Source organism: Saimiri boliviensis, chromosome 2, assembly GCF_048565385.1.
Source record: "Saimiri boliviensis isolate mSaiBol1 chromosome 2, mSaiBol1.pri, whole genome shotgun sequence".
Lineage (NCBI taxonomy): Eukaryota > Metazoa > Chordata > Mammalia > Primates > Cebidae > Saimiri > Saimiri boliviensis.
Window position 1 is genome coordinate 47604878 of NC_133450.1, and position 26296 is coordinate 47631173.

At 53.9% G+C, this 26296-nt stretch overlaps 2 protein-coding genes across 6 annotated transcripts; both read right to left on the minus strand.

Annotated features, from left to right (window-relative positions):
- Nucleotides 1–1134: 1134 nt before the first annotated feature.
- TGM1 (transglutaminase 1) lies at nt 1135–18716 on the minus strand. Of its 2 annotated transcripts, XM_074393263.1 has the most exons (16): nt 18268–18716; nt 16299–17404; nt 15242–15559; nt 14905–15093; nt 13315–13563; nt 12805–12923; nt 12569–12676; nt 11942–12116; nt 11399–11537; nt 11150–11253; nt 8705–8793; nt 8067–8220; nt 7675–7956; nt 7367–7527; nt 6856–6992; nt 1135–1539 (listed from the first exon to the last, which is right to left on the minus strand). In XM_074393263.1, the coding sequence occupies exons 3-16, from the start codon at nt 15555–15557 to the stop codon at nt 1311–1313; spliced, it is 2451 nt and encodes an 816-aa protein (XP_074249364.1). In that variant the 5' UTR covers nt 15558–15559; nt 16299–17404; nt 18268–18716; the 3' UTR covers nt 1135–1310. The 2 variants fall into 2 exon arrangements, with proteins under 2 accessions (XP_074249364.1, XP_074249363.1); XM_074393262.1 differs by having other exon boundaries at nt 16299–18716.
- Nucleotides 18717–18802: 86 nt separating this feature from the next.
- Nucleotides 18803–24885, minus strand: RABGGTA (Rab geranylgeranyltransferase subunit alpha). 4 transcript variants are annotated; one of them, XM_003924271.3, is made up of 17 exons: nt 24745–24855; nt 24370–24426; nt 24094–24204; nt 23593–23717; nt 23216–23403; nt 22776–22979; nt 22366–22449; nt 22198–22280; nt 22007–22108; nt 21793–21898; nt 21648–21699; nt 21398–21486; nt 21158–21246; nt 20948–21064; nt 20046–20159; nt 19706–19793; nt 18803–19035 (listed from the first exon to the last, which is right to left on the minus strand). In XM_003924271.3, the coding sequence occupies exons 2-17, from the start codon at nt 24370–24372 to the stop codon at nt 18887–18889; spliced, it is 1704 nt and encodes a 567-aa protein (XP_003924320.1). In that variant the 5' UTR covers nt 24373–24426; nt 24745–24855; the 3' UTR covers nt 18803–18886. The 4 variants fall into 4 exon arrangements, with proteins under 4 accessions (XP_003924320.1, XP_010333300.1, XP_074249366.1 ...); XM_010334998.2 differs by having other exon boundaries at nt 24370–24506; nt 24745–24804; XM_074393265.1 differs by lacking the exon at nt 24745–24855 and adding an exon at nt 24577–24738.
- Nucleotides 24886–26296: the final 1411 nt, after the last annotated feature.

Genomic DNA, 26296 nt, shown 5'->3' on the forward strand with positions numbered 1-26296 from the left:
AGCTTACTTCTTCAAGCACATCCCTTGCCACTTTGTACTCATCATGCACCCATATGCCAGTCCTCATCCAGCTGTCTGCATTTTCCAAATATACTGTGTCATCTCGTATTTTTGTACTTCACACATGTTGGATGATTCCTGTCCTCTGCCTCTTGGACTTGACTTTTTCTCATCTTTCATGGGTCATCTGATAATTACCTTCATGAAGCCTTTCTGCATCAGTCCAGGCAGAGTCGCCATTCTTTGGGCCCCTCAGCATCCTGAACATCCTTCTACTACCATGCAGACCCTATCTCATAAGGTTGTTGTAAGGATTCAGTGAATTCATAAAGTGCTTGGAACCTGGCTCCTGGTAAGTGTGACATATGCATTTACTGTATTTAGAATGTTTACACCTCTGTCACCCCTACTGGGCAGGAGCACCTTACAGGAAGGGCTTGTTTCTTCCCTGTGCATGTTATACTACTGATACCTCAAGGTGTGCACCTTGTTCATGTGTTTACAGCTCAATTTTAGTTCTCTTTTTCCTGCCCCATGAGCCCTTTGTCTTGAAAGCCTTCTAAACTCAAAGGTTCAAGAAGACATGTGAATTCAGGACCAGAATATCAGGTGCACGATCTCATAGCTACCACTGGCCCAGGAAGAATGTAGGCAGTGGGAATGCAGAAAGAACAGCTGAGAAGAAAAATGAAAGGGTGTTGTCCTTGATCTTTAGTGTGCACAGGAGTCAAACTCTTGGTGAGTTTGTTCTGGGCTTCTGCTACAAGGATTCTGATATACAGTCTGTACTAGGGCCCATATATCTGGATTATTAATACACATTCAAATGATTGTAACAGAAGTGGTCTAGAGACTACACTTGAAGAAACCTGAAGTAAGGGAACAGTTTCATTCAAACCAAAGCCAAAATCCTCCAAAACACATCCACAGGAAAATTTCCAGGTAGAAGAGAGTTATACAAAGAGTACCAACTCTGTTTCTCTGAGCCTCAACTTCCTTCATGGTCCCCCTCTCTGATGAGGGACACCAGCCCCTATCAGTAGATGATATAGAAAGGCCATGTGCTGCCCTGGGACAGACCATGGCTTCATCTGTCTTGGTGTGGCATGACTGAAAGATGGACAGAACAGCAGCTTCATTAAAAAACAGTTTATTAGCATCTGTGCCCCCAGTGCAAGTGAAGACTGACTCCCTCTCCAGGAGCCCTGGACTCCCCACCTGAGCTCTGGTGAGCTGCTCTGCAGTGGGCCCCCATCTTGGGGCAGTGTCCTTGCTCATCTGACTCCAGTCCCATTGCTCCTGGCACAGGGTTAAGCTCCACCTCGAGATGCCATAGGGATGGTCTCTCCCAAGTGACTGTCACCTCCAGCATCTGAGAAGAGGCCTCTGTCCCCAGAGGCTGGGGCCACATCCACCTGGATAACACCGTGCACCTGGGAGAGCTGCGGGCTGTCCAAGCTGGCAATGAGCTGGCGGGGGCCTGGCCGCACAGGCACAAATGTCTGGCGTAGTGTCACTGTCTCATTGCCCCCAATGTCCCTGTGGGGAGAGACAAGGTCATGGGCCTGGAGTAATTGGGGGTGGAGTGGAGAGTAAGAACTGATCCAGGGCAGTCAGGAGGAAGAAGCAGGAGGTGGAACCATTCAGACATTTCCAGGCTCACCTGGAATTTCCACACCCAAGACCAGGAGCCCCAGGGCTGCCTCTGCATAGCCAGATCAGCAGCCACCCACCAGCTGCCTGGGCTGGAACTCTCCCCATCGTCTGGGACTCCTCCCTCCCTGCCCCCACATCCACCTGGACAAAGACTGCTGGTGCCACCCCAGAGGCCTCTCATGCCATCCCCTCCATCACTACTGCTCCTGCCCTAAACAGAACATCCTCATCTCACCTGGGGTTTCCAAAACCAAGAAAACTTCAAAATGAGACTTTGGGAGCCCAACACAATATTTCCAAATACTTTCAGTTTTGACAAGAGCATAGGTTGAAGAAAAGTAATTATTCTCTGCTACGATCATCATTTCAAAGAAAAACCCTTCCCAAGAACAAACAGCAGACATCTTTAAATGGACATAAACCCTTGTGTCTGTATGTGTGTGAGAGACAGGCAGGTGCATAAACCACACCACACACACACACACACACACACACACACACACACTCTTTCATTTTCTCCTTTCCACATGGGCCTCTGAAAAATTGATTCCCAGACCTTCCCTGGGAATCATGATTTCACTAGTCCTCTAATGGGACTCCTCGCTCCCATCCTACTATTGTATTCTGTTCTGCTAACCACTCAGAGGTGAACTAAATCCTTCAAGGGCTTGGCTCCTTTGGTGCTTGTGGCATGAGATCCCGGCTCTCTAACCTGACACACAGGCTCACTGTGACTCAGCCACTGCTATGAGCACAGCCTCATCATCCCCCACCATTCATTCCTCCTGCTGAGCAGCCCTACCGAACACCTTCTTCCCCAGACAAACCAGACTCACCTCCACAGTCATGCTTTGCAGTCTTTGTCTTGTGTTGAATGAGCATCCAGCTCTGCCTCCCCACCCTGGGTGAAGGCCTACTTTTCCTCCAGGGCCTGACACACCACATCCTCAGTGAGGGCTCCCCTGAGCACCTCCTGCCTCTAGGAAAAGGAATCTCACCCTTCTCTGAGCTCCTCCAGCAACCTGCACGTTTCACGTTATGCACTGAGCATGATTGTGTTTATTGCATTTGCTTATGCCTGTGGGAGTCTGTCCTTCCTGCCTTTGCCTAAACCTTACCTCTGGCCCCCTATTAACCCAAGCTTGCCCTTGGGGACCCTCTCCAGACATAGAACTTGTACAGTCACTATTGTCCTCTAAGAGAATGAGCTAACATCCCTAACTCCAAAGATGAATTCTTTTCAGGGCAAAGCATTTGGCTTGGAGCCTGGTTCTGAGCAGTTTCCCTGGACCACGTTATTCCCTCTTCTACCACTGGTTAGCTGTGAGGTTTAGGAGAAGCTACTTAACTTCTCTGATCCTCACTTTCTGGGTCATAAAATGGAAGTGAAAGTAAAAGGAAGAGTGGGATCTGATTATATTGAAGGTACTTCTGAGCTCCATGAAGGAGGGAAGTAGGGATATATAATAGAATGTAGTATGATAGGAAGTCTATAAAGTAAGTCTATAACTTAATGCATAGGCTATGTCCTGACTGCTTACAAATTTGCATTCTTAATTTTTTCTCACTTTTTCATAAATAAAAGATTCAAGGTTGTTCAAGCTCAGACCAGCCCTCAGAAGTCTATTTAATCTATACCATAATTGAACTGCAACATTTCAGAAAGTAACTTTACATTGCAATAACTATTTCCAAAAGAAACTGTTTTCTAGATGGAAATGTCAAGATCTCTCCCTGCCCTGGTCTCATTGTGAGGTGGGGACTTTACCACACCTCTTTTGTGAGTTGAAGCTGAGTACAAGCTATCTGCTAAAACTGGGATGTTCCTGGAACTGAGTTGGTCATGAAACCAACTCCCCGACAAGGACACCAGAACTTAAACATTGAAATGAGCATTGTCCAATTGTGTACTTGTTCAATCATATTCCCTGGGCTTGAAACATTTAAAAAACTCCTCCTGGACTCTTTCACAGGGCCATTAAAACATACACACACACATAACACACACACACACACACACACACACACGTGCTCAGTGATGCAAGTCAGCCACACACACACACACACACACGCACACACGTGTGCTCAGTGATGCAACAGTCAGCCTGTCCTTCCTTCACTGTGTGCCTGTGCTGATGGAAAAGGGCAGTTACCCACCTGTTCACTTGTCTTATTAATTCGTCTTAGCGCTAAATGACTTCAGGTTTCTCCCCAGAGTCAAATCTACCCCTAAGAAGGCAGAGTGACCACTCTGATAACATTCTAGAGGATATGATTCAGGCTCTGAGGGAAATTCCCAGGAAGGTTTGGAATAGACTTCTAGCCTTCCTGGTGACTGCTTTTGGTGGTGACAACAGCCATCTGGAGGAGTGAGTTCTAGAATGTTTATTAAGTGGCCAGTCACCACGCTGAGGTGGCACACCTTATGCTATAATGGGGTTCCATGCCACAGCCTTTGATGTGCAAATGAGAGGCGAAGTACACCCATCTTGGAATCTTACGTATCTGAACCAGCAGCTCAGAGATGTCCCCCTGGAGGCTCCCAGTTGTTCTAGAGGCTCTGATCTGGGCTCACAGCAGCTATGGAGCCACAGACTGTCCAGGGAGGACCTGCCTTAAGAAGCCATCACCCAACCCTGTGTTTTACTGTAGGGAGACTCATATAAGCCCTATAGCTAAAGACGGGACAGGTCCCCCAACACTCAACACAGGGGCCCTTTCCTTCCTTCCAGGCAGGGACAAGAGGCAAAGACCTGGTGGGGCTGCTGAGGCAAGTCCAGCTCTGGGGATCCCTTAGGACAAGGAACCTCTCCCCACCATGGTGGGGGTGTGGGTAAGAGATGTCTCCTGGGCAAGACTAGAAAGCAGGCTATTTGGGGGGTCAGAGACTCCCCTGACTGAGCTGCCAGAGACCCTGGTAGGGTGACATGAGGAAAGCCCTCCTGTTTGACACATCATAGTATTTCCAAGGACCCAGACTGGGGCGAAGATCAACATAGCTGCCTTCTCAGCTTTGGCCTAATGGCAGAGGTGGTGGCCATCACCAGGAGAGCTGCTATGTGTGAGGGAGGGGTGGGCAGAATGTGCAGGGTGTCCTCTGCTTCCTCTCCTCAGTTCCCCACCCCAAGCCATTGCTCTTTCTCAGGAGTCCTCTATCTGAAGACAAAACCCGCCCATGTCCCAGAAGGCCAGGCTCTGGCCTGCTCTGCCTTCCCTCTGTGCTTTTCTTAGGGAGGGACAGGGGACCATGTGTGAGTTTGAACCAGAGATGACAGCCACAGGCCCAGGAACACAGCATGTGTGTGTCCTCACTGCACTCAGGGGCTTGCCCAGCCGGGGATCAGGCCCAGATAGGTTGGGTAAGAGCCTGAGGGATGGGGTTCTCTCCTCTGGAACTGCTACTTGGTGGCCCTCATGGCACAAAACAAGCAATGAGCTTGAGAGCCTGTGCGTGGTATACACCACAGTGGGAAGAACAGAGTTTCCCTACAAACTGTGAGACTGTGAGTGATATGGCCGCCAGCTTTCCCATCTGTGAGTGGGGGTGATAATGGCAATAATAAAAATAACAACTACCAGTGGAGCACTAACTTTGTGCCAAGAAGACCCTAGGTCCAGGGGTTATTCCTATCCCTGTTTTACAGATGCGAACACTAAGGCTCGAAGGAGAGAAGCTGCTTGCCTAAAGGCATATAGCCAGTAAGTGCCAGAGCTGGGACCTGAACCCACATCTTTAGGGTTCCAAAACTGTGTGTGTGTGTGTGTGTGTGTGTGTGTGTGTGTGTGTGTGAGAGAGAGAGAGAGACAGAAAGAGAGAGGGTGTCTCACTTTATCGCCGTGTGTGTGTGTGTGTGTGTGTGTGTGTGTGTGTGTGTGAGAGAGAGAGAGAGAGAGAGAGAGAGAGAGAAAGAGAGAGAGAGAGAAAGAGAGGAAGTCTCACTTTGTCTCCCAAGCTGGAGTACAGTGGCACAAACATGGCTCACTGCAGCCTCAACCTCCCTGGGCTCAGGTGATCCTCCTACCTTAGCCTCCCAAGTAGCTGGGACAACAGGCACACACCACCATACCTGGTTAATTTGTTTGTTTGTTTGTTTTTGAGACAGAGTCTTGCTTCGTTACCAGGCGCCAGGCTGGAGTGCAGTGGTGCGATCTCGGCTCACTGCAACCTCCGCCTGCCGGGTTCAAGCAATTCTCCTGCCTCAGCCTCCCAAGTAGCTGGGACTACAGGTGCAAGCCACCACACCCAGCTAATTTTCGTATTTTTAGTAGAGACAGGGTTTGACCACGGTCTCAATCTCTTGATCTCGTGATCTACCCACCTCGCCCTCCCAAAGTGCTGGGATTACAGGCGTGAGCCACTGCGTGCAGCCCCGGTTAATTTTTTAAAAATTTTTTACAGAGACAGGGCTTCACCATGTTGCCCAGGCTGATCTTCAACTCCTGGGCTCAAGTGATCCACTCACCTCAGCCTGCCAAAGTGCTGGGATTACAGGCGTGAACCAGCACGCCTGGCCCAAAACTTTGCTTTTAATCCTATGATGAGCTTTAATGTACTTTTTTTTTTTTTTTTTTTCGAGATGGAGTCTGGTTCTGTTGCCTAGGCTGGAGTGCAGTGGCACAATCTCAGCTCACTGCAACCTCCACCTGGGTCCAAGCGATTCTCCTGCCCTAGCCTCCCGAGTAGCTGGGATTACAGGCTCCTGCCATCATACCTGGTTAATTTTTGTATTTTAGTAGAGACAGAGTTTCACCTTGTTGGCCAGGCTGGTCTCGAACACCTGACCTCAAGTGATCTACCTGCCTTGGCCTCCCAAAGTGCTGGGATTACAGGTGTGAGCCACCGCACCTGACCTTTTAATGTGCTTTAAAGAGTTTTTTGCCCAAAGCAGATAATATTCCTAAAAGTGCCTGGTCAATTCAGTGCTGGGTAAATATATTAGCACTGAGTTACTAACCATTCCTATGTGGGGCTTTAGCTCCCTAATTAGATAGTGAGGCAGGGCAGGGACACAGCACAGCACCAGGTTCCTAGGAGGTCTCCCTAAAGGCTGGTGGGACCGAGCTGGGTCAGGAGGTATTGCTTGGTTGGGCCCTGACAGAACATACTTATCCAGACAGAGAGGAAGCAAAGCTGGGAGCCAGCGCAGCCTGCAGGAAAGGCCAGAGTGGCAACAAGGGCAGGAGAGAGGCCAGACTCACCCAACGTTGAGGATCTTGGGTCTCTGTAACCCGGAGCCCTCAAGCCGGAAGACGACATTGGTGAGGGTGACGGGCAGGGGGTTCTTGAAGACAATCTGTACTTCACACTCCTGGCCAACCACTGCTGCTCCCAGTAACTGAGAGAAAAAGAGGCCCATCCCCCACATCAGAGACCCTGGCCAAACACATGGGGTCCGTACACTGCACCAGAGGAGAAGCTGCTTAGAAGCAAAACCTCTTCCTGAACCCCACATTTATCCTCCTGAGAGAAAGCTCCTCAAAGTCAGAGATGAAACTTCAACCTACACCCCAACAAAGGCTGTCACAGAACCAGAGACATAAGATCCCATGCTGCAGATGAGGAAACTGAGGCCCCAGAGCCAGTCCTTGATCTTCCCCTACAAAGGCTCATCAGGCCAGCCTGCTCCTGGCTTAGCGCCCTCCTCTGATGTCCTTATCCCCTGGCCTTCACTCCTTGACCACCCCTCACGCCCCGGCAACACGCATTCACCGTGAGGGAGAGATCTGGGGTGCGCAGACGGAAGGTGTGCTGCTTGGCCAGCACCTGCCCGCTCTCCTTGACATGGCCTGAGACGTTGAGCAGCATGGCCCCCTGGTCCACAAGGTGGGGCCGGTATTCCTTGTAGGCCACGGGCATGGTCACACGGTCCGCTGGGGAGAAGAGGCATGGCATCACTGAGGCCCGTTTTCCTGCACGTGGCCTCCCACAGGGACTCCCCACTGCTCCTGGGGTCTCCATTTCCACAGCCCTGAGGTGCCCAGCCATCCAGGGGGTAGGGTTGGGTAAGGAGCACTTACAGGCCCCCGGTGCCAGTGCCACTTCCTTCTTTGTCTCCTTGAAGATAGTCCCAGTGACACCAGTGTAGTAGGTGACCGAGAGGTAGAGGTGCAGTTTCACCGTGCGACGACTGCTGCTTTGATTGGTCAGCATCACAGAGACGTTCAGATCCTGCCCCATCACTGCGTCCTGTGCCTCCACCTGCATGGCCACATCCTCAGCTGAGCCCCGGTTGGCGTACACGTTGGGTTTGCTGCCGTGGGCTGCTGCTGTCTCTACTGCCTTCCGCTCCGCGTCTGAGCCTGGGGGTTGAGGATCAAGGGTGAGGTTCCAATTCCCACCTGAATGGGCGAGCACTCAGCAGGGACACTTGTCATGGGGCCCAGAGCTGGCTGGCTTGGGGGAATAGTACCTTCTGGATGCTTATAGAGGTAGGTGATGTCCTCCCGCATGTTGGAGCCAATGGCCTTGGTGACAATGAGTGTGCCAATGGCCTTCTCCTCCACATACACAATCTTGAAGCTGCCATCGTCCTGCCGCTGCCAGTACACCTTGTCACTATTCACCTGTGGTGGGGGGGGGGTGGGTTGGGAGTGAGCAGGAATGAGTGAGCCAGAGAGTCTGAGGATGCCTGACTCCTGGCCTCCTTCCCCTGATCCCCGGATCTGGGGGACAGGGCATGGTCCTAAGGGTGGGAGCTTCCTGGCAGAGCCAAGGGGAGACTTTCTAAGATGAGCCAGATGAGGCCAGAGTGCAGGGAAGAAGCTGGTCTGGGAGGCTCCTTGCAGCACACTTTGGTAATAATAACAGTCATCCCTCACGCTCATTGGCTGACTTTATGACTAGTGAAGCAGTTTCATACCCATTATCTCTTTTGATCCTGAGTACAGGAAGCAAGGCAGCCTTGATTATCCCCTTTTACAGGTGAGGAAACTGACTTGTATAATGAGTGACTTGCCCAGGATTGCACAGCTGGTCAGTCAGCGGTGAAGTCGGGACCAGAGAACCCAGGACTGAAGCCCAAGAAAGTACCTGGAGCCCAGCCCTCACCTCAGCAAAAATGAAAGGTGTGTCATACTTCATGTAGACCAGGCCATTCTTGATGGACTCCACGGAACAGGGGCCACAGCAGAAGATGCCTAGGGAGTGAGGACACAGGCGAGAGATCTGAGACGGCCAGGATGGACCTTTGGACCTTGGGTGAGGTCCATACAGGGCCCCAAGCCTGGTCCCACTGCTGGTGGCCTCTGGAACAAGGCCATCGGCCCTCACCCAAACACTTGGAAGTCAGTTGACAGCCAGTGCAACACAGGGATGGAAAACAAAGAGAGAGTGGCTCCATTTGGTTCTCAGTCCACGTTCCTTAGCCCAGGCTGCTCTGCTGGAGGACAAGGGCGGGTACAGATGTGCGGACTAGCCTGCCTGATAACCAAGTCCTGTATGCTCTTTCATGGCTGGCCGACACTGGATGTCCACTATCTGTGATCTCCGGAGGACAGGACCCCCCATCCTTTATCATAACCAACCCAGAGTCCACAGCGGCCCTGCCTGCTGGCTGGGAGCGCAAGGACGCCACCGCCACCACCACTCCAGAGAGACTCGGAACAACCCACAGCTCTGCAACCTGCTGCCCTCTCTACTTGGGGGAGCTGGTGGGAAATAGAGTATCTGCCTTTATCACACTCAGGAGGCTGCCTAGAAGAGACAGGCTGACAGGAGGAAGCCTGGCAGGGGAGGGCAGAGTGGGAAGTTAGTACCAGCTAACAGGAAAGAATCTTAGACAACACCTAACACTACACACTCCTTTAAAGACAGGGAAACAGCAAGCCGAAGTGCATGCCCAGATCCCACAAGACAGGCGGTGCAGGGAGAATGAAAGGAGCTAAGACTTTCTGAGTAGCTACTATGCTCCCGGCATGCTGCTGGTCCCTTCAGATACAGGAGTTCTCATTTAATCCTCCCAATCACCCTATATGGCATATACTATCCCCAAATTGCATCCAAACCACCAAAGCCTAAAAGTGTGAGGTCCTAGCCCAAGAGCACACATCTGAGAAGTGATCAGGCTAGGACCAAGCCCCTGTCTGGCTGTCCCTGAGCTCCCTGCCTGATGTCCACTATGCCACCTCCCAGAGCTGGGGGCCAGAGCTCAGATCTGCCAGTGTCTGGGCCAGGCCATTTCAGCATCACAGGCATCACTGGGTTGCACAGCTCAGGGGGCAGCGCGCTGGGAAGAGGCCAGGGGAGTAATGTAGGGGAGGGCTCTCTGACCTGGGGTGAGTAAAGGAGAGGCTGGACAGAAGGCAGCTGGCAGGGCAGGCCTGGTGGCCTGGGGCTGGAGTATCCCAGTAGGAAGGGGTGGGGGTTTGTTTGAGAACAGAGTGTACAGTAGTTCTAATTTCTGCAGAAACGTGTATGTGGACACAGAAAAGAGATCTGTGGGTTATATCAACAGTGATTATATATTAAGGCTGGGTCATAAGGGCTATTTTCTTCTTTGAACCTATCTAAGTGCTGATTTTTTTTGATACTGTATATATAACTCCCAGTGAGCAATGGAACAGACAGGAAGGAACTCGGTGAAAGCAAGAGTATGTGTTAGACTGGACTTGCTCTGTTGCTGACCTACCGCCCTGTGCCCCAGAGGAGATCACTCCACCTCTCTGGCCACCCTTTGGAGTGGGTCCCAAATCTGGTTGATCTTCAGAATCACCAGAAGAACTTTCAAAAATATATATTATTAGCATCTATCCTTGGAAAGTCTAATGTATCAGGTTTGGGGTAGAACCTAGAAATGTACTTAAAAAATATTTTTGAAAAAAAAAAACCCCAAATACCTCTTGAGAGAGAATAGGGAATGTTTACATTTTGTGTTATTCAATTCTATACTATTTTCCTTCCAAACATGTATTATTTATAAAAATAACTTTAAAGGGTTCTTCAATTAATTATCTCCAGGATATGTAAGTTAAAAAGCAAGTAAGAATAGTGAATATAAATTCTCTTTCACTGAATACTCCTACATCTTTTGAATTTTGAAACTCCCTTCCATATTAACCATGATTAATAAAATAAGCCATTATAAATAAGTAAAATTTAGGCAAATAGAGAGTTATATAGAAAGGTAAAAACTAACGGCCACCTGGTGGTTCAGCTGATAAACCCGTTTAAGAAGCCATGGGGTTACAGGGCTTGACTCTCTCCCAGCCCAGCACTGACACTCTGGACCAGGCGTCCCCAAACTTTTTACACAGGGGGTCAGTTCACTGTCCCTCAGACCGTTGGAGGGCTGCCACATACTGTGCTCCTCTCACTGACCACCAATGAAAGAAGTGCCCCTTCCTGAAGTGCGGCGGGGGTCCGGATAAATGGCCTCAGGGGGCCGCATGCAGCCCACAGGCCGTAGTTTGGGGACGCCTGCTCTGGACTATGTTACTCAGGAGGGGAAGATGAGCAGGGGCACGGTGGGAAGTCGGGGGGCGGGGGCTGTCTCACCACTGCTAGTCTCCTGGGGCGTGGCATCCACCACCTGCCACCCGTCAAAGCCCGAGGGCAGATCGGGCCTCTTCATCCAGCAGTCATTCCATACATGGAAGTTCCTGGATGGACATGGAGGGAGGGCTGGATCTGAGCCCCAGGGTCAGGAGTCTAGGGTTTCCCCAGCGCCCTGGCCCTGCCCACCCTCCACCTCCAAGACTCAGATGATCGTTCTTCAGCAGAGACGGGCAGTCCATCCCAGCTCACCAGACAGAATCATGGTTCAGGTGCTCCAGGGGCTTCATATTCTCATCGAAGTAGATGTCCATGGTAAGTGATGTGTCTGTGTCATGGGCGGAGTTGAAGTTGGTGACAGTACGGGTGGCCAGACCCAGGCAGCGCAGCACTGTGGAGGAGCCAAGGTTGGGGTTCAAGGCATGGGTTGAGGGCAAGTGATGTATTGTGTCAGGAATATCAGGGGGAGAAGGGAAACTAGGATTGCCATGCTGTGCACGGACTGCCAGGGTCAGGGTCACTGGGGTAAGAAGACCTTTGGGCCACAAAGCACTTAGGGTCAGGGAAGCTAGGCCAACTGCCTGGCTCAGTTCCTGCCTGTCCCTTCTCCCTCCTCTTCCTTAGGCCTCTCTCTGTTGTTAACAGTAATTAATGATAATTAAGGCCAGCCTATCATCCACCCGCCTCATCCTGCACTGTAGCCACAGCTGGGCAGGGCTGGGTGACGGTGGAGCCTGGCTTTCCTCCCTTCTCCCTGTCGGGCCCAGGCCACTCCTGTCCCAGTCCCTCTACTACCTGTAGTGGTCACGCCAGCAAAGACCCAGCACTGGCCATAGGGGACGGAATAGCCGGTGCGTAGGTAGCTAAGCAGGATCTCCACGCTGCCCACCCAGGCTGATGGGTTGGTGCCTCGAGAGTAATCACCAGACCAGTTCCCAATCAGGACTCCATTGTCATCCAGGGAGTTCACCTGCCCAGGACAGGATGAGACGGGGCTGAGGTGGAGGAGGGGCTCAGGACCTGCCATGTGGTCCCTGGCCCAGCCCCGACCCTGCAACCACCCCTCATCCCCTAAATGCCTCATAATCCAGACATCAGCCTGAGCGCCACCCAGCCCTTCCCTGAGCCATCTGCCCCCTCCCTCCCACCCAGGTTCTGACACAGGAATGTGAATCCTGGGCGTGCCAAGTTTTGGCTTTGGCCCTACATTCCACAGAAGCTGGGACAGGAGCCAGGAAAGGCAGAATAGGGGGCAGTCAAGGGAGAGAAGAGGAGGCGAGACCCCTTCCTGAGTTATCCTTTGCAAGGGCAGAGGAAGGGCTGGGGGTCCTGGAGGAATCCAGAAAGGGCAGGATGAGGGTGGGGGTGCGGTGAGGGAGCAGGCAGACACACAGCAGGGCTCAGAGACATGAGGGTGCTCACCATGGCAGAGATGACCCGGGAGACACTGACTGGGTCTCCACGGCCTCCATATGGCATCCCCCGCCGGTCCAGGATGTACAAGCAGGCATCCAGCACCCCATGGTCAAACTGGTAGGAGGGACAGAGGGCACATGTGACAGCCCGAACCCTAGGCCAGCACTCTGCTCCAATACCCCAGCCCCCACATCCACCCCAGCTCCCCTGGTTGCATGTGACCCTGGCCAGCTACACCATACCTGGCCATAGTTCCAGGTCCGCTCGCCAATCTGTGCTTCGGTCCCGTAGTAAATTCTCCCAGACTCATTAAGCACATACTCCTGCCGCCAATCCTCATGGTCCACGTACACAATGTCCTCTGTGTCCCCAGAACACACAAAACTGGTTCCCTCCAGTTCTCTCCCTGGGCCTCGCCTACTCCTTGGCCAGTTCTGCAGGACTTGTGTCCACAGAAGAAAAGGTGGGGATGCCCCTAGCCTGACAGGACTGCAGCGTGAAGACAGGGGAAGCATGACAGATGGTGGAGGAGATTGACCGTAGCCGGAGCCTTCACCAGGAGCGGCATGGTTGGCTGTGTGACCCTGGGCTGGCCACCTTTCTGCACCAGGCCTCGGTCCTCTCATCTGCATGATGGGAGGCTGGCTTCTCCTAGGGTCAGGCACCTAGGCACCCTGCTGCACTGGAGGGCAGGAAGCCCTGCCCTGTCCTTCCCTCCCACCTACCCTCTGCTCCAGACCCCAGCCGCTCACCTGGGCACCAGGGGTTGAAGAGGATGTAGATCTCGTTGCGGGGGTCAAAGGGCAACTGGAACTCCCCAGCGTCTGATTGTGTGCGGACTGTGAACTGAAACTTGCCGATGATGGCGTTGGGAGAGGTGTGGACCCGCAGGTTCAGATTCTGTCCATTGGCCTTCACCACCTGGGCCTTCCAGCCGCCACTGCCCCCCTTGTCCACTGGGATGATCACATGTGTGCCCTTGCCCACCTCAGGGTTGTTTCCTAGAGTATGAAATCGGCAATTAGCTGGTGAGTCCTCCCTAAGGAGAAGGGATGGACCCTGGGACTTCTTCTGGCCCCACCCAAAATGTGTATGAGCCACTGTGTATGTCCCTGCATTGGGCCATAGCCTTATTCTCTGACAATCTCCCTCAGAGCAGCTCTGTCCCCACCCAATGTTTGCCCATATGTAAGGGCAGGGCCCTAGTCCAACATCCCAAACCTGTTCCCCTGACACTGAACTCTGAGGTGGGGAGGAAAGACCGGGGCTCTTGTCACCTTCTGCCTGCCTGACTGTTGCAGTGCCTGGGCTGGAGGGGCAGATCCATCCTGGCTGGGTGCAGATCTACCTGCCCCATATGAAAGGGCAGTCCAGGCTGGGTGCAGTGGCTCACGCCTGTAATCCCAGCACTTTGGGAGGCCAAGGCGGGCAGATCATGAGGTCAGGAGATCGAGACCATCCTGGCTAACATGGTGAAACCCCATCTCTACTAAAAATACAAAAAATTAGCCAGGCGTGGTGGCATGTGCCTGTAGTTCCAGCTACTTGGAAGGCTGAGGCAGGAGAATCACTTGAATCCAGGAGGAGGAGGTTGCAGTGAGCCAAGATTGCACCACTGGACTCCAGCTTGAGCAATAGAGCAAGACTGTCTCAAAAAAAAAAAAAAAAAAAAGAAAGAAAGAAAGAAAGAAAGAAAGAGCAGTCCAGATCCTGAAGGCCAACACTGCCTGTTCCCTGGGGCTGCAGTTTCCAGAGCCCAGGGCATCCCTGGTGGAGGTGGTAGGGGTACCTGGGAAATTAGAGGCTGAGGTGGGCAAGGTTAAGCTCTAATCAAAGGCTAAAAGGAGTCGCCTGCCCCAGGCAGCAGCATAATCACCAGCCTGAGAAGTCAAGCTCCACCAACCAACGCAGTGAGGGAGGCACCTGCCCTGGGTCATGGGGACAGAGGGACAGAGACAGAGACAGAAAATTGGCAGAGATGGGGGGCGTCAAAGGAGAGAGGGAGAGAGAAAGAGAGAGAAGAGAAACAGCCACATCCTGGGGAAAGAGAACAGACGCCGAAAGGACAGAGCAGCAATGCCGAAGAAGGCAGCGAGGCAGGCCCTGAAGAGGAGTACTCTGAGACAGATGCCCCAGGAGGCTTGAGGAGGGTGGGCTTGGAAAACATGGAAACACCAAGACCCTCTCTGAGACACGCCCCCTGGGGCACACCCACACACTTGCACCTGCCTTATCTGGCAGAGGTGAAGAGTAGGGCAGGGAGGAGCCTAAAGACCTCTCTGACCCTAATGCCAGCCTCTCCCCACCAAATATAGGGCCTTCCCACTCCAGGCCCCACTGACCGATGAGTAACTCAAGGGTGATGCGATCAGAGGATTCATAGGTCCGGGACAGGACGAGGAGCACATGGAAAGGCTGCCCGCGGCGCACTATCAGCTCGTCGTACTCATACTCGTCTGTGTGGTGCTCTCGGCGGTTCTGGTCTGAGCGCGAGCTCATCAAGTCCACACCGGTCACTACTAGCATCCCCTCTGCAAGGGCACAGCTTCGGGTCAATGAAGCCCCATGGGAACCCAGGCCCTCATCATTAGTCTCCGATCCCCCCAGAAATGCCAGAATGAGTCTCTGGTCCCATTAAAGCCTTTCCGCTCTCAGCTGAGGAAGACAGACTGGTCTCACCTCGGATGGTGCCATCTCCAGCTGCATTGACACCACTGCCCCAGGAGATAGGCCGGCGGGAGTCTGAGCCCCGGGAGCCAGGCCTTCGGGTCCCAGACCTGGACCCTCGATCCCTGGAGTCAGAGGGTTCAGGTCCCCAGTCATCATCTGCTGCATTTCGGCATGAACAGCAGCCACAACAGCGAGCCCAGAAGGAACGGCCTCCTCTGCGAGAGCGTCTCTCTGGCTCTGGCTCTGGCTCTGGCGAAGGCGTGGTAGGGGGCTGCCAGGGGTTCCCACCCCAACGGCCCACGTCGGAACGTGGCCCGTCCATCATGCCTGTTAGGAAGAGGCAGGGGTGGCTTCTTAACCCATGTAGTCCCAGCCGGCCAACCCAGAAACCTTCCATCCAGGCAGATGATTCAGTCCCAGCCCAATGACCGAGACAGTCCCACCATGGCCCAGAGATTCCCCAGACACATCCAGAGACCTTCCCTGAAGACCATTCAGACACAGACAAGCTTATCACATTGCAGAGAAAAGCCTTCCCCTCAACCCCACCAAACCACATCCAAAAACTCCCCAGTGGAGAAACCCACTCAAGGATCTGTCCCAGGAAATGCACAGCTCCCTGTATGGACGCTTATCACAGCCTCCAGATACAGCTGCACACACATTAGAGTGCTCCAGCATCCCTGGGCCTGGTCCCTCCACCTGCTGGCTCCACAGTTTAGAGGTAGAGGTGCACAACGCTCACAGCCTCTAGGACTCATTTCTTAGCAGAAATCCCCCAACTCAAGGCTTCTCAGAAGACAGATGGGGCCCCGGGGCCTGGGGTCCTTGGCATTCCCAAGTCTGGGAAGACTCCATTTGGAGCTGCCAGGAGGGGTAGGGCATGGCAGGTGCCTGGAGCCTGTGCCCAGTCCAGGGAAAGCAGAGTCTTGGTGTTGGGGAACAGCCTGGCTGGGGCAGACAGGTACACAGCTGGCCCATACCCCACCTTGCTGGATCCCAGCATGGCCCCCGATAAGGTGGGCCACCTGGGTTCAGCACCTTGCTGCCCATGGGAGTCCCTCACCTGGCAGCAGTGTTGGTAACCGCAGCGCTGGGTCCTGAGGTCAAGATGGAACAGGTCAGGATGGATGGGACGGGACCCACAGACTGGATGCTGCCGGGACAGGCCTGGTAGGTGACTTATGTGAGAGGGAGGGGCCAAACTGCTGTGGGGTGGGGGGCGGAGGGAAGAGGCCGGGCCTCTGGGCGGGGAACAGGGAGAAGATGCTAGAGAGCGAACAGGGGTGAGGTCTGTCTGGCTTAGGCTGGGCTTTAGTGGGATCCGCCAGGGTGTGATGGCTGGCACCAGGCTGATAACTACCAGACTGGGCATGTGAGGAGCCCCTTCTCCCGAATGAAGAAGCTGCAAGGACAGTGGGGCAGGCAGGCCCTTCCACCCACAGCCCTGTCTGGCCGACCTTCTGGTCCCATGCACAGGCTGCCTACCTTGGCTCTCACAGGCTCCTGCTGCCGAGCTCCGCACAGCCCAGTCCAGGCTCAGCCCTGTGAAACTGGCCCAGGGGCCTGGTCCTGGAACTCATCCTGTCCAGGGAGGTCCCAGAATCCCAGGCTGCAGACTGGCTCCACCAGCTAACCCCTGACCTGCTGGCTCTACCAGATATTCTGACTTCCCCAACCCCCAAGTCTGTCCCTTCTTTCTCAGCTGCTTTACGGCCCCAGGCATGAGTGAGCTGCCCCCCAAGTTTTGGATTAGGGGGATCAGAGTAGGAGCAATCTCTTTATGCTCCCACCCCCGCTGTAGCCTTGGGGCTTGGGGGTAGCTCAGGTCTTTCCACTTAGGCTTGGGTGGGAACTGAGTCCCCCTTCCAGGGGTGCAGATTACCCCCTTCTCTCACTGCGAGGAGTCTCTGCTCAGCTGGACTTGAGGATTCCTTTTTCCAACCTGGAATTCTTCCTGGGAATCCAGACCAACCGGCTCAGGCCCCTGTCCTGTGCGCATCCTAACTCCACCCCGGAACCGGGGAAACACCAAGGGTGGCACCAAGGCAATCCCAGGGCAGAGAGGAGGAGGCTGTGCATCTTCAGGGAGGCTCTCCTTGGGTCTTGTTCTTGGGCCCATCAGCCAGGGGCTTCTTCCTTCTTTCCTTCCTTCCCATTGGTATCCCAGCTCTGCCCACGGGCCGCCGAGCAGAAGACAGTGAAAATAGGTTGATAAAAAGATACAAGGAAGCAGAATCCAGGAGGGGCTGTTTGGTGATGCATCAGGCAGGGAGGTGCCGTGGGGACTGGGGACAAAGAGGCCCCAGGAACTGGCAGGGAGCCCTCCACACCCACACTGCCTTTTCTTGTCCAGCTTCAAGCACCAGAACCTGCCCAGAGGGAGGTGGGGGGGAACAGGTCTGCCCCACCTCCAACACCCTCAGTTCGCACACCATTGGAAATCAAACTTCCAGGCAGGTCAGCCAGAGGGCTTTGTGCTGGGCCTGGGTGTTTGTGCATCACTGCAGATACGGGAAGGGGCAGGGCCCTGATTGTCCGGATGTGTGTGAGCACATGTGGGCCCAGGTGGATCCCAGACAACCAGGAAGATGCCTTTGTCACACTCTCTCTAGCTTTAATCAGTCTTTCTCTCCCCACCCAGCCAGATTTGAGTTAGTGCCCTAGCCCCTGAGCCAGTCCCCTCCCCCCACCAACACTCAGGCCTCTCTAGGTTAGGACAAGGTGTGTACATGGTATGTGTTGGGGGACACCATGGGAGTAGACACTCAGCTCAGGACTTGAAGGAGCCAAGGCCAGGCTGCTGCCCAATCATTCCTTAGCAATACAGAAGCAAGAATATGAGTCTAGAGTAATAGAGCAAGGGTAGAGACAACTTTGGTTTCAGTGCTGATTTGCTCAGCAACCTTGGGCAAGTCTCAACAGCAGTTTCCTCATCAGTACACTGGGCCTAATCATCTCATCCCTGAAAGGCTGTGAGGATCAAAAGTTATCAAGTATGCTTAAGAGTACTTCAACCGTAGAATGCTACTCACGGGGACTGATACTGTTGTTAAGGCAGGGTGGAACAAGGGCACCCTGGCCCACTCCTGGGAACACAAAGCCCCCGAGCCTCCCCGGCTGTGGTGAATGGGGGCCAGGGCAGAGAGGACATCTGAAAGGTGCAGGGGTCATGGGAAAAACTTGTTATGATGCTTCCACCTGGAGAAACTCACAGCTGCTCTGCAACTCAGCCAGAACCAGAACCTGATCCCAAGCTCTATTCCTGCTTGGAATCTAGACCCAGCCTCAGCTCCCACCCCAAACCAGAAGATAAACTCAAGCTCAGCCCTCACCCTGAATTCTGACCCAAACACTGAGGTCTTGGCTGTCCCTGAGAGGAAACAGCAGGATGGTGCAGAAAGAATGGGCCAGGAACACCCCACGTCTCCCCACGTCTCTTCCCTTTCTTTTCCCAAAATTTTTGACCTGCAGAAACCCCACACTGTGGAGCCCCAGGTTCATATGGGGCAACCAAGGCCAAAATAAATGGCTGTAGCAAAGAAGGCAATGGTGAAGTGGTAGCCACAATAACAGCTTGGTAGCCTGAGGAGGCCTCTCCATTCTTTATTCAGTCCCAATAAGTTAGAGGGCAAGGGGAGAGGGCAGGGCCTCTTAGGTGAGGATGGTGCTCACTGAAGGCAGCAGTTCAGCCAGGTGCTCCAAGATGCCCACTGCTTGGCATAGCGGATTACCCTGCAGGTTGAGGAGGACCATCCTGGGGCAGGAGGCAAGAGGCTGGAGTGCTGCAGGCTGCTGGAGGCCTTGTGCAGGAGAGTCAAGGAAAGCTTGGCAGGTTCCTCCCAATCCATCTGCTCCTGTGTGCCCCCAAGAGCTGGGGACTGCTGCCTGGGAGTATGTTTGATGGGCATCTCATATGCTCCCTGCAGGGAGTCAGGCTCTAGGCAGGGACTGCAAACACCTGCACACAGGGTTAGCCAGAAAAGAATGAGCCACAACACCCCATGCAGGCTGGTATAGTATGAGAGGAGTGGTGGAGGGGATGGTAAGGTGGAAATCTAGCCTGGTCCAAAGAGACATTTACTATTCAGCAATGATCCAGGGCTGCTGTGTGCAAATACTAGTGAAAGGTTGCTCTATCTTCCAATTTTTAAGAGAGGAATCAGAACTCTAGATTTTTATTTTAAGTATGAAACTTCCTGATTTTTAAAAAACTACATGGTCCTGAAGAACATCTGCAGGCTGCCCATTTGTGAACTCTGACTTGAAGAAGTCACTTACACTCTGCAAAACTCCACCAGTGCAAGTCAGTGATAGCCCAAAAGCCTCAGGCTCTCCCCATTCAACTCACACTACAGAGTCCCTGTCTCCTGCCTTGCCAGAGGGTGGCACATACCCTGCCTGCTGTCTGTCCCTCCCAGGGTGGCACTTCACCTTACCCACTGTCTGAAAGGCACCCAGAAGGAAGGATACGGTTGTTGCACAATAGCAGCTCCTGTAGCCGGGGTAGGTTGGTGATGCCATCCAGGGACTCTATGGCATTATCGCTGGCCTGCAGCACCTGGGGGCAGGAAGACACAAGGCAGGGCAGGCGCTGTCAGCCAGGGATGGTTCAGCAACTAAGGAGCTCAGGCTGATGGGCCCACAGCACACAGAGGGGCTCACAGGGTCAGGCTGAGTGACGGAAGCAGAAGGCATGCAGTCACCTGTTAGGGGCAGAAGGTCCTGGACATCTCTTTGTAAGACAGGCTTCTGAGGTAGAAGAAGGGGAAAAGAACCACCCACAACAGCAATGGAGACATGGGTACTTTACCTCAAGGCAGCGCAGGGCAGCCAGGGCAGGTGGCAGGGTTCGGAGACGATTGTGTGACAGGTCAAGATGGGTGACTAAGAGCAGCTGCTCCAGATGGCAGAGCACTGTCAGATCCTGGAGGCGAGGGGAGGAAGGAAGTGATGGGTTTCCTAGGAGACCTGGGAGAGGGTCCTCAGCCAGTGTTTATTAGGCACATGCCCTCTGTGCCCCACAAGCCCTTTGGGAACCCCAGCCAAGGAGAGGATGGGAGCAGGTGGGAAGTTGACCTTATAGCCCACAGTAGTACATGCTACATGTCATGGACGTGGGACAGACAGTGAGTGCTGTGAGTGGAGTGACCAGTGGAGTGGGCAAGAAGGAGGAGGCCTGGAGCTTGGGGGTGCAGGGGCCAGTGGAGGGTGCTGGGCAAACAAAGACACCACAGGGACTGGATTCTGATGAGGCAGGAGATGACTTTGGCAGGAACGGAGGTGCCTTGTAGTGACGTGATGAAACTGATGTGTTGGGAAGGACTAGGAAAAGTGGAGCCTGGACAACTTCTCAGGAATCTCTGGAAACTATTTGGCTTTCAGGTATTGGGGGTTGCTCCATGGTCAGACGTGCTGGAATGTGTAGGAGGGGTGGGGTAGGGGTCACTGTGAAGGAAGATGAAGCTATGAGCAGACTGGGGAAGGAGCAGCACAAGGAGGTCCTGGTGACTCAGGATTTGAAAGAGTGACAAAAAGAAAAATGGGCTGAGTGACAGAAAGCAAGGCTGGAAGAGGGGCAAGCTGGGAGGAAGGAATGAACTCCCTCTTGATTGGGAGGAAGTCCACCAAAGCATCTGAGACTGGGGCGACATCAGGGATGTGGGGAGGCCAGCAGGATGAGGGCCAGGGGAAGGCGCGTGCGGCAGCCCATACCTTGTGAGCCAGGTGTAGCACGCGCACCTCAGCATATTCCATCTTGAGCACGCTATTCTCCAGCAAGAACTTGCTGCGCAGGTCATCCAGATATGCTGCCCGCATGGGGTCCACGGCCTGGAGTGGACGGGGCGGGCAGGGCATGCATGTCAGCTGCCTGCCTCCTGCCTGCTGGGCCTCCCCCTGGCCTGTTCTGCAGGCACAACTTGCCTTCAGGGTCTGGAAGTACTGCAGGGTTTCCTTCTCATACAGCAGGGGGTCCAGCGCCCGCATCAGCAGGATGATGGTAAGGAGGCACCCTGAGGAGAGGGCGGAGAAAAGGAGGCTTTCTCCTGGATCCTCCTCTGCTCCCATCCGCCTGAAGCCCTCCTGCTTTCCTCTCAGGGCCACACCGGAAAGGGGCTTCCTCAGTGGGCTCTGGGAGCAGGCTCTCACAGAATGGGGCCTCACATTTATTCTCAGGCTCCAGCTCCTGCAGCTCCTTACAGGATTCCAGTTCAGACTGTAGCACTGTAGACTTTTCCACTGACAGCTCACACCTGAGGGTGGGCAGGGTGGGGAGGTGTTGAGGCCGGCAGCCCTGCAGTACTGATCAAATCCCCAGAATCTACCCTGAAACATCTCCCCGAGGCTCCGGCTCCTGCCCTAGCTGCCTGCTGCCCAGAGCCCCTCTCCTTGTTTTGTGCTTCCCTGTCACCACCTGAATAGCTGCTCTTCTGTGGTGGAGTCCCGACACCAGCCCTCCTGGCGGCCTGGGGAAAGAGTAGGTGGTTGTGGGGTGCACCCACAAGAGGAAGAAACGGATGGGGGCTGCTGCAAGGGGTGGAGGCTGCAAGTTCCATCACCTTTTAAAAGCACGCATTCTTTCTGGACATCACCTTCTGTCCAAATGACGCGAAACGTGTGTTGGGGCGACTGGTCGTTGAGGGAGGCGGCAGGCAGGTCACAGAGCTGGGAGTGCTGGGTCAAGGAAATGCCGGGGCCTAATAACCACTTTTTTGACTCTCCCACCCAGCCCTGCCCCAGACCCCCACTTCTGCCCTACCAATCCTGGGATACCCAGACATGGTTGGGCCGGTTCCTGCCATCTGGGGTCCTCCACTCCACAATCAGGGGAGAATCATCAACCATGAGCAGCAAGGTCTCCGTTCTGGAGCCTACCTGATACAAGGGACAAAGAGAGACTTCAGCCCCAACAGCAACAGGCCCACAATCCTACAGTGGCTCTTGACAAAAGCTGCAGGACTCACTAGGAGGGGCCGAGAGAAGGAGACAGTCAGACAGGCCTCGTCCCGGCTCACATGCAGGCAGCGCAGTGCATCCTGGGGGTCAGCTGCGGGGAAACACAGCATCAGATCCTAAACCCTCTCCCACTCCTACCAAGCCCTAAATACCCAGCCCCTTTCCTCATTGCTCACCTCGGCCTAGGAGCCAACGGTGATAGAACCAGGCACTCTGATCATTGGGGTCAGTGAAGAAGGCATTCTGCACCAGCTCCAGCTCTGTGGGGTTCCAGGAGGCATGGGCTGTGGTCAGGCCAATGGTAGGCTCCTGGCCACTTCAACACCCTACCCTCTCCTTGGAGTACTTCCAGCCCCTAGTCTCACTTATATGCTGTCCTTGCACAGGGGCTGCGTATGTCAGTTTTATCTTCCCCATCAGACGCTTGAGCTCCCTGCAGCCAGGGACTGAGTCTTAGGCACCCATGGAGCCAGGCATGAAGTAAGTGCTCAATAAATCCGAGTGACAGGTTCAGGAACAGGGTCAGGCACAGGGGCTGGAAGGGCAGCACTGCAGAGTCCTCCTGAGCACCCCTGACCCTGCTTACCTTTGAGCAGCACATCTTCAGGGAGGCGTCCCTGTGGTTCAGAATCTGGCTGGGGGTGCAGCTGGGGCAAGAGGCAGGAGCGGTAATGCCAGGAGGAGTAGTTGGAGAAGTTTCGGGTGATGAGGCTGTCAGTGAAGGCTAGCTCTTCTGCAGGGGGCACTGCTGCCTGTGAGGCCACAAAACGCCGATAGTCCCAGCAGTGAACTGGAGGGGAGAGGTGACAGCATATATTAGAAGCAGGGCAAGAGGAGCTACCTGGCTGGAACCCCTAGAAACACCTCAGTGCACTCCACGGAGGAGGCATTGGCTCCATCATCCCTTTCAGCGCCAGCTCAGTGGACCCATCCTGGATATCCCTCCCCATTCTGGGCCTTAATGAGGCCCCAGCACCAGAATGTGGGCAGGTGAGGAATATGGGGACAAAGCCTGCAGGAACGTACAGTTCCGCTCATCCACCTCCAGGAAGCGGGCACACAGCTCCAGCTCCCGGGCCCAGCTGGGCTCAGGCAGGCGGCCCAGCAGCCAGCTTCGGTGGTGCCACGTGCCGTAAGACTTGGGGTTCACCCGCAGGCAGCTCTCCAGGAAGCCCAGTTCTGCCTTCACCAGAGCAGCCAATTCCTCAGGAGACCTGCACCCGGAGGGGAAGCAGGGTCAGGGCTTTCCTACACTCCACCTCAGCTCACCCCTCACTTTCTGCACCCAGCCCTCTCCTGTCCTCCATCTATGCCACTGGCTGCCACATTTCTCCTCCACCCCTGGACCCAGGCAGTGCAGGTGCAGGGCCAGGGCAGTCTTCTAAGACCCTGACCCTACGCACTTCTGAGTCTCCAGCTGCTGGAGCACTTCTCGTCGGCAGTTCCAGAGGGTGGCAAAATCAGGGTTGGCTCCCAGAATCTGGCTTGTCAGTTCCAGCACTGACTCATCCAGCTCACCAGCCTGACGCTGAGAAGACAGGTAGCAGGGTCAGAGATCATACCATTTGCCCACTACAGGACTAAATAACATAAATATAGAACCACCCAATATTCTGTGAATCCCACACTATACAACAGGTACTATGAACCATGCTTTATGGCTTTACTAGTATTCTCTCATTTAATCTTCACAACAGCCTTATGCAGTAGGTAGAATTATTAGCTCCATTTTACAGATGAACAAACTGAGGCCCAGCGATTCAGCAACTTGTCCAAGGTCATACAGTTATAAGTGAGAGAACCCAGAATTGAATCCAGGCTGTCTGACTCTAGGAACCCGCTCTTGGCCTGTGTACTATACTGAGGGAGCCACCTGAGGTTGGGGCTACCTCTGAGGGCCCCACCTTCTGGAATACGGCTTGGGTGGCTGACTGGTATAGCTTCAGCTTCTGCTCTCGCTCTAGCCTTTTGGCCTCTGCCTGCTCTTCTGACGTCTTCACCTTCAGGCGTCCGTGCTACAAGGATGAACGGGTTGGAAGAGTGCAGGTTGCCTTGCAGGAGCTGACCTGCAAAAACCCCACACTGTGGAGCCCCAGGTTCATACGGGGCAACCAAGGCATGGCCACTCGGGGTGAGGGTACGGGCCTGCGGAGGTGAAGGGCTGGGCTCAGGGTTCTCACCATGGTGCCGGCTCAGGGTTCAAGACAGGGAAGGGGTCCAGAGGCAGCCTTTGAAGTCTGAGGAGAGAGGTGTCAATCACGTAGCCCCGCCCCCACTAGCTCCGCCCTCAGCTGTGTCCCGGAAGCAGCGCGCGTGCCTGGGCAGAGACCCCCAGGGTGTAAAGAGGTCCTGGGACAGGCGTTGCACATTCACGAAGAGGCAAATACCCGGACTAGGACTTCCATCCGTGTGGCCCTTCCCACAGCTCGATTCGCCACGGCTAACGCACCAGCCGGGACATCTGGGCGATGGGGACCACTCTGCGCCCCAAAGGTTGCCGCTACCCGCCCGTCCCCCGGCTCCCGGGCACCCCCGCCCCCCGCGGGCGGACCCACCTGCGCTGGGAGGAGGCGCGGGGGACGCACAGCTGCGGCGCCCGCTACAGAGCCCAGGAGCTGGCTAGAGCGGCGCCGCGTCCCAGCGCACCGAAACGCAGCGCCCTCTGCAGGCTTGGGGAAGGGCCTGCGGCGGAGGAGGCGGCTCGGAGGCGCGTGCGCGGGGGCTCTGCGCTCGGTGTCAAGGCACGCTGAGTACCTATTAGCCACCTGGTGTGTGCAAGCGCGCTCGTGCGACTGTAGCGTGCGTGTGAAATGGGGGCGGACCATGCTGGTTGGTAACTCAAAGTGCAGTGTAGTTAGTGGAAGAGGTTTTCCAATAGCTGGAAACCCACACCTTCACTACTCCACTGACCTTACCCTGGCCACACTGACAACCTTCTAGAAGTTAAATCTAACAGGTGGAGTTGAACTCCCTGTCATTTTCTCTAACCTCTGAAGCATTTGACCCTACCCACTTCTTTACACTTGGCACTCCCATTCTGGCTTCTCTTCCCGCACCTCTGGCTCTCCTCATCTGTTCACCTCCTCCCCTAAATGTGGTGATCTCCAGGGCCCTTTCCTCACCGCTTTTCCACTGCATACACTGTTCCTGGGAGAATGTTTAAAACTAAGCCTTCAACTGCTTAGAGTTGGAGTTCTGCAGAGCTCTCTGTTGTGGCCCACAAATCTGGCATCACACTTTCTCTGGGTGACATCATCCACACTCATTGTTTTAATTACTACCTATAAGTTGATGACGCCCAAAATTATATCTCCAGCCCAGATGTCTTGGAAGCTTAAATAACAATAAATAATATACATGCACATACATATTCAAACACCTATTGGATATCACCTGCGTGTTCCAGAGACACCTCAAACTTCAAAAGCCAAAAAGTATAAATTGTTTCTCATCCATCCTGTCTAAACATTGGCCTTTATGTTTTCTATTGTAGCGAATGACACTATTTCCTCCCCACTTCTTAAACTCGCTTAAATACTCTCTATTCCCACTGCCTCTAAGAGTTCAAACTACAAATTTCTTTTCCAGACTGTTGAAAGTCTTTTCAATGTCTGCTACCTCGTCCCTTCTGTTACCAGTCCTCCTCTGTGCTGCTGAACCAATCTTTCTAAAACGCAGATTTGATGTCATCTCTCTGCCTAAAAGCCCTGAGTGTCTCCTTTTCAGGACAGAATTGTAACCTCTCAGCTTAGCACATCAGATCTTTTGGCATTTGGGCTCTGCCTACTCTCTGGCCATACGTCCCGCTGACCCTGCTAAAAACTCTGCATGACAGCCTACAGAAATACATGCAGTTCCCTAAATGTTAGCCTCTTCCCTCTTCTTCAGTCTCCTTTCTCTGCGCCCCTCCTTTGCCACAGTAACTCCTGTTTATCTCTAAGATTTAACTTTTTGAACTCCACAGAACAAAGAAAAAATACTTAAGTGGCACCTCAGGAAGTTCCCTAAAATGCCCTCGTCCGATAGACCTTCGTATGTATTTTCAAAGGCAGTGCTTTTTTCCCCCTGTGCCTACTGTAAGTCATCTTTCCCCGGAAGTCTCAGTTT

Bases quoted from the DNA above. Each gene is read 5' to 3' on its own strand.
- TGM1 (XM_074393263.1), bottom strand. From the start codon at position 15,557: ATGATGGACGGGCCACGTTCCGACGTGGGCCGTTGGGGTGGGAACCCC. The intron at 11,254-11,398 runs GTGAGCTGGGAT...ATGTCCATCCAG, and splicing joins CTGAACCATGATTCTGTCTG to GAACTTCCATGTATGGAATG. The intron at 7,957-8,066 runs GTACTATTCCCC...CTCAACCCCCAG, and splicing joins CCTCTATAAGCATCCAGAAG to GCTCAGACGCGGAGCGGAAG.
- RABGGTA (XM_074393264.1), bottom strand. The intron at 23,718-24,093 runs GTGGGGCCCTCA...CTGTCTTCTCAG, and splicing joins CCCAAGCCGTATTCCAGAAG to CGTCAGGCTGGTGAGCTGGA. The intron at 21,899-22,006 runs GTATCCCAGGAT...CAGCACTCCCAG, and splicing joins ACCGGCCCAACCATGTCTGG to CTCTGTGACCTGCCTGCCGC.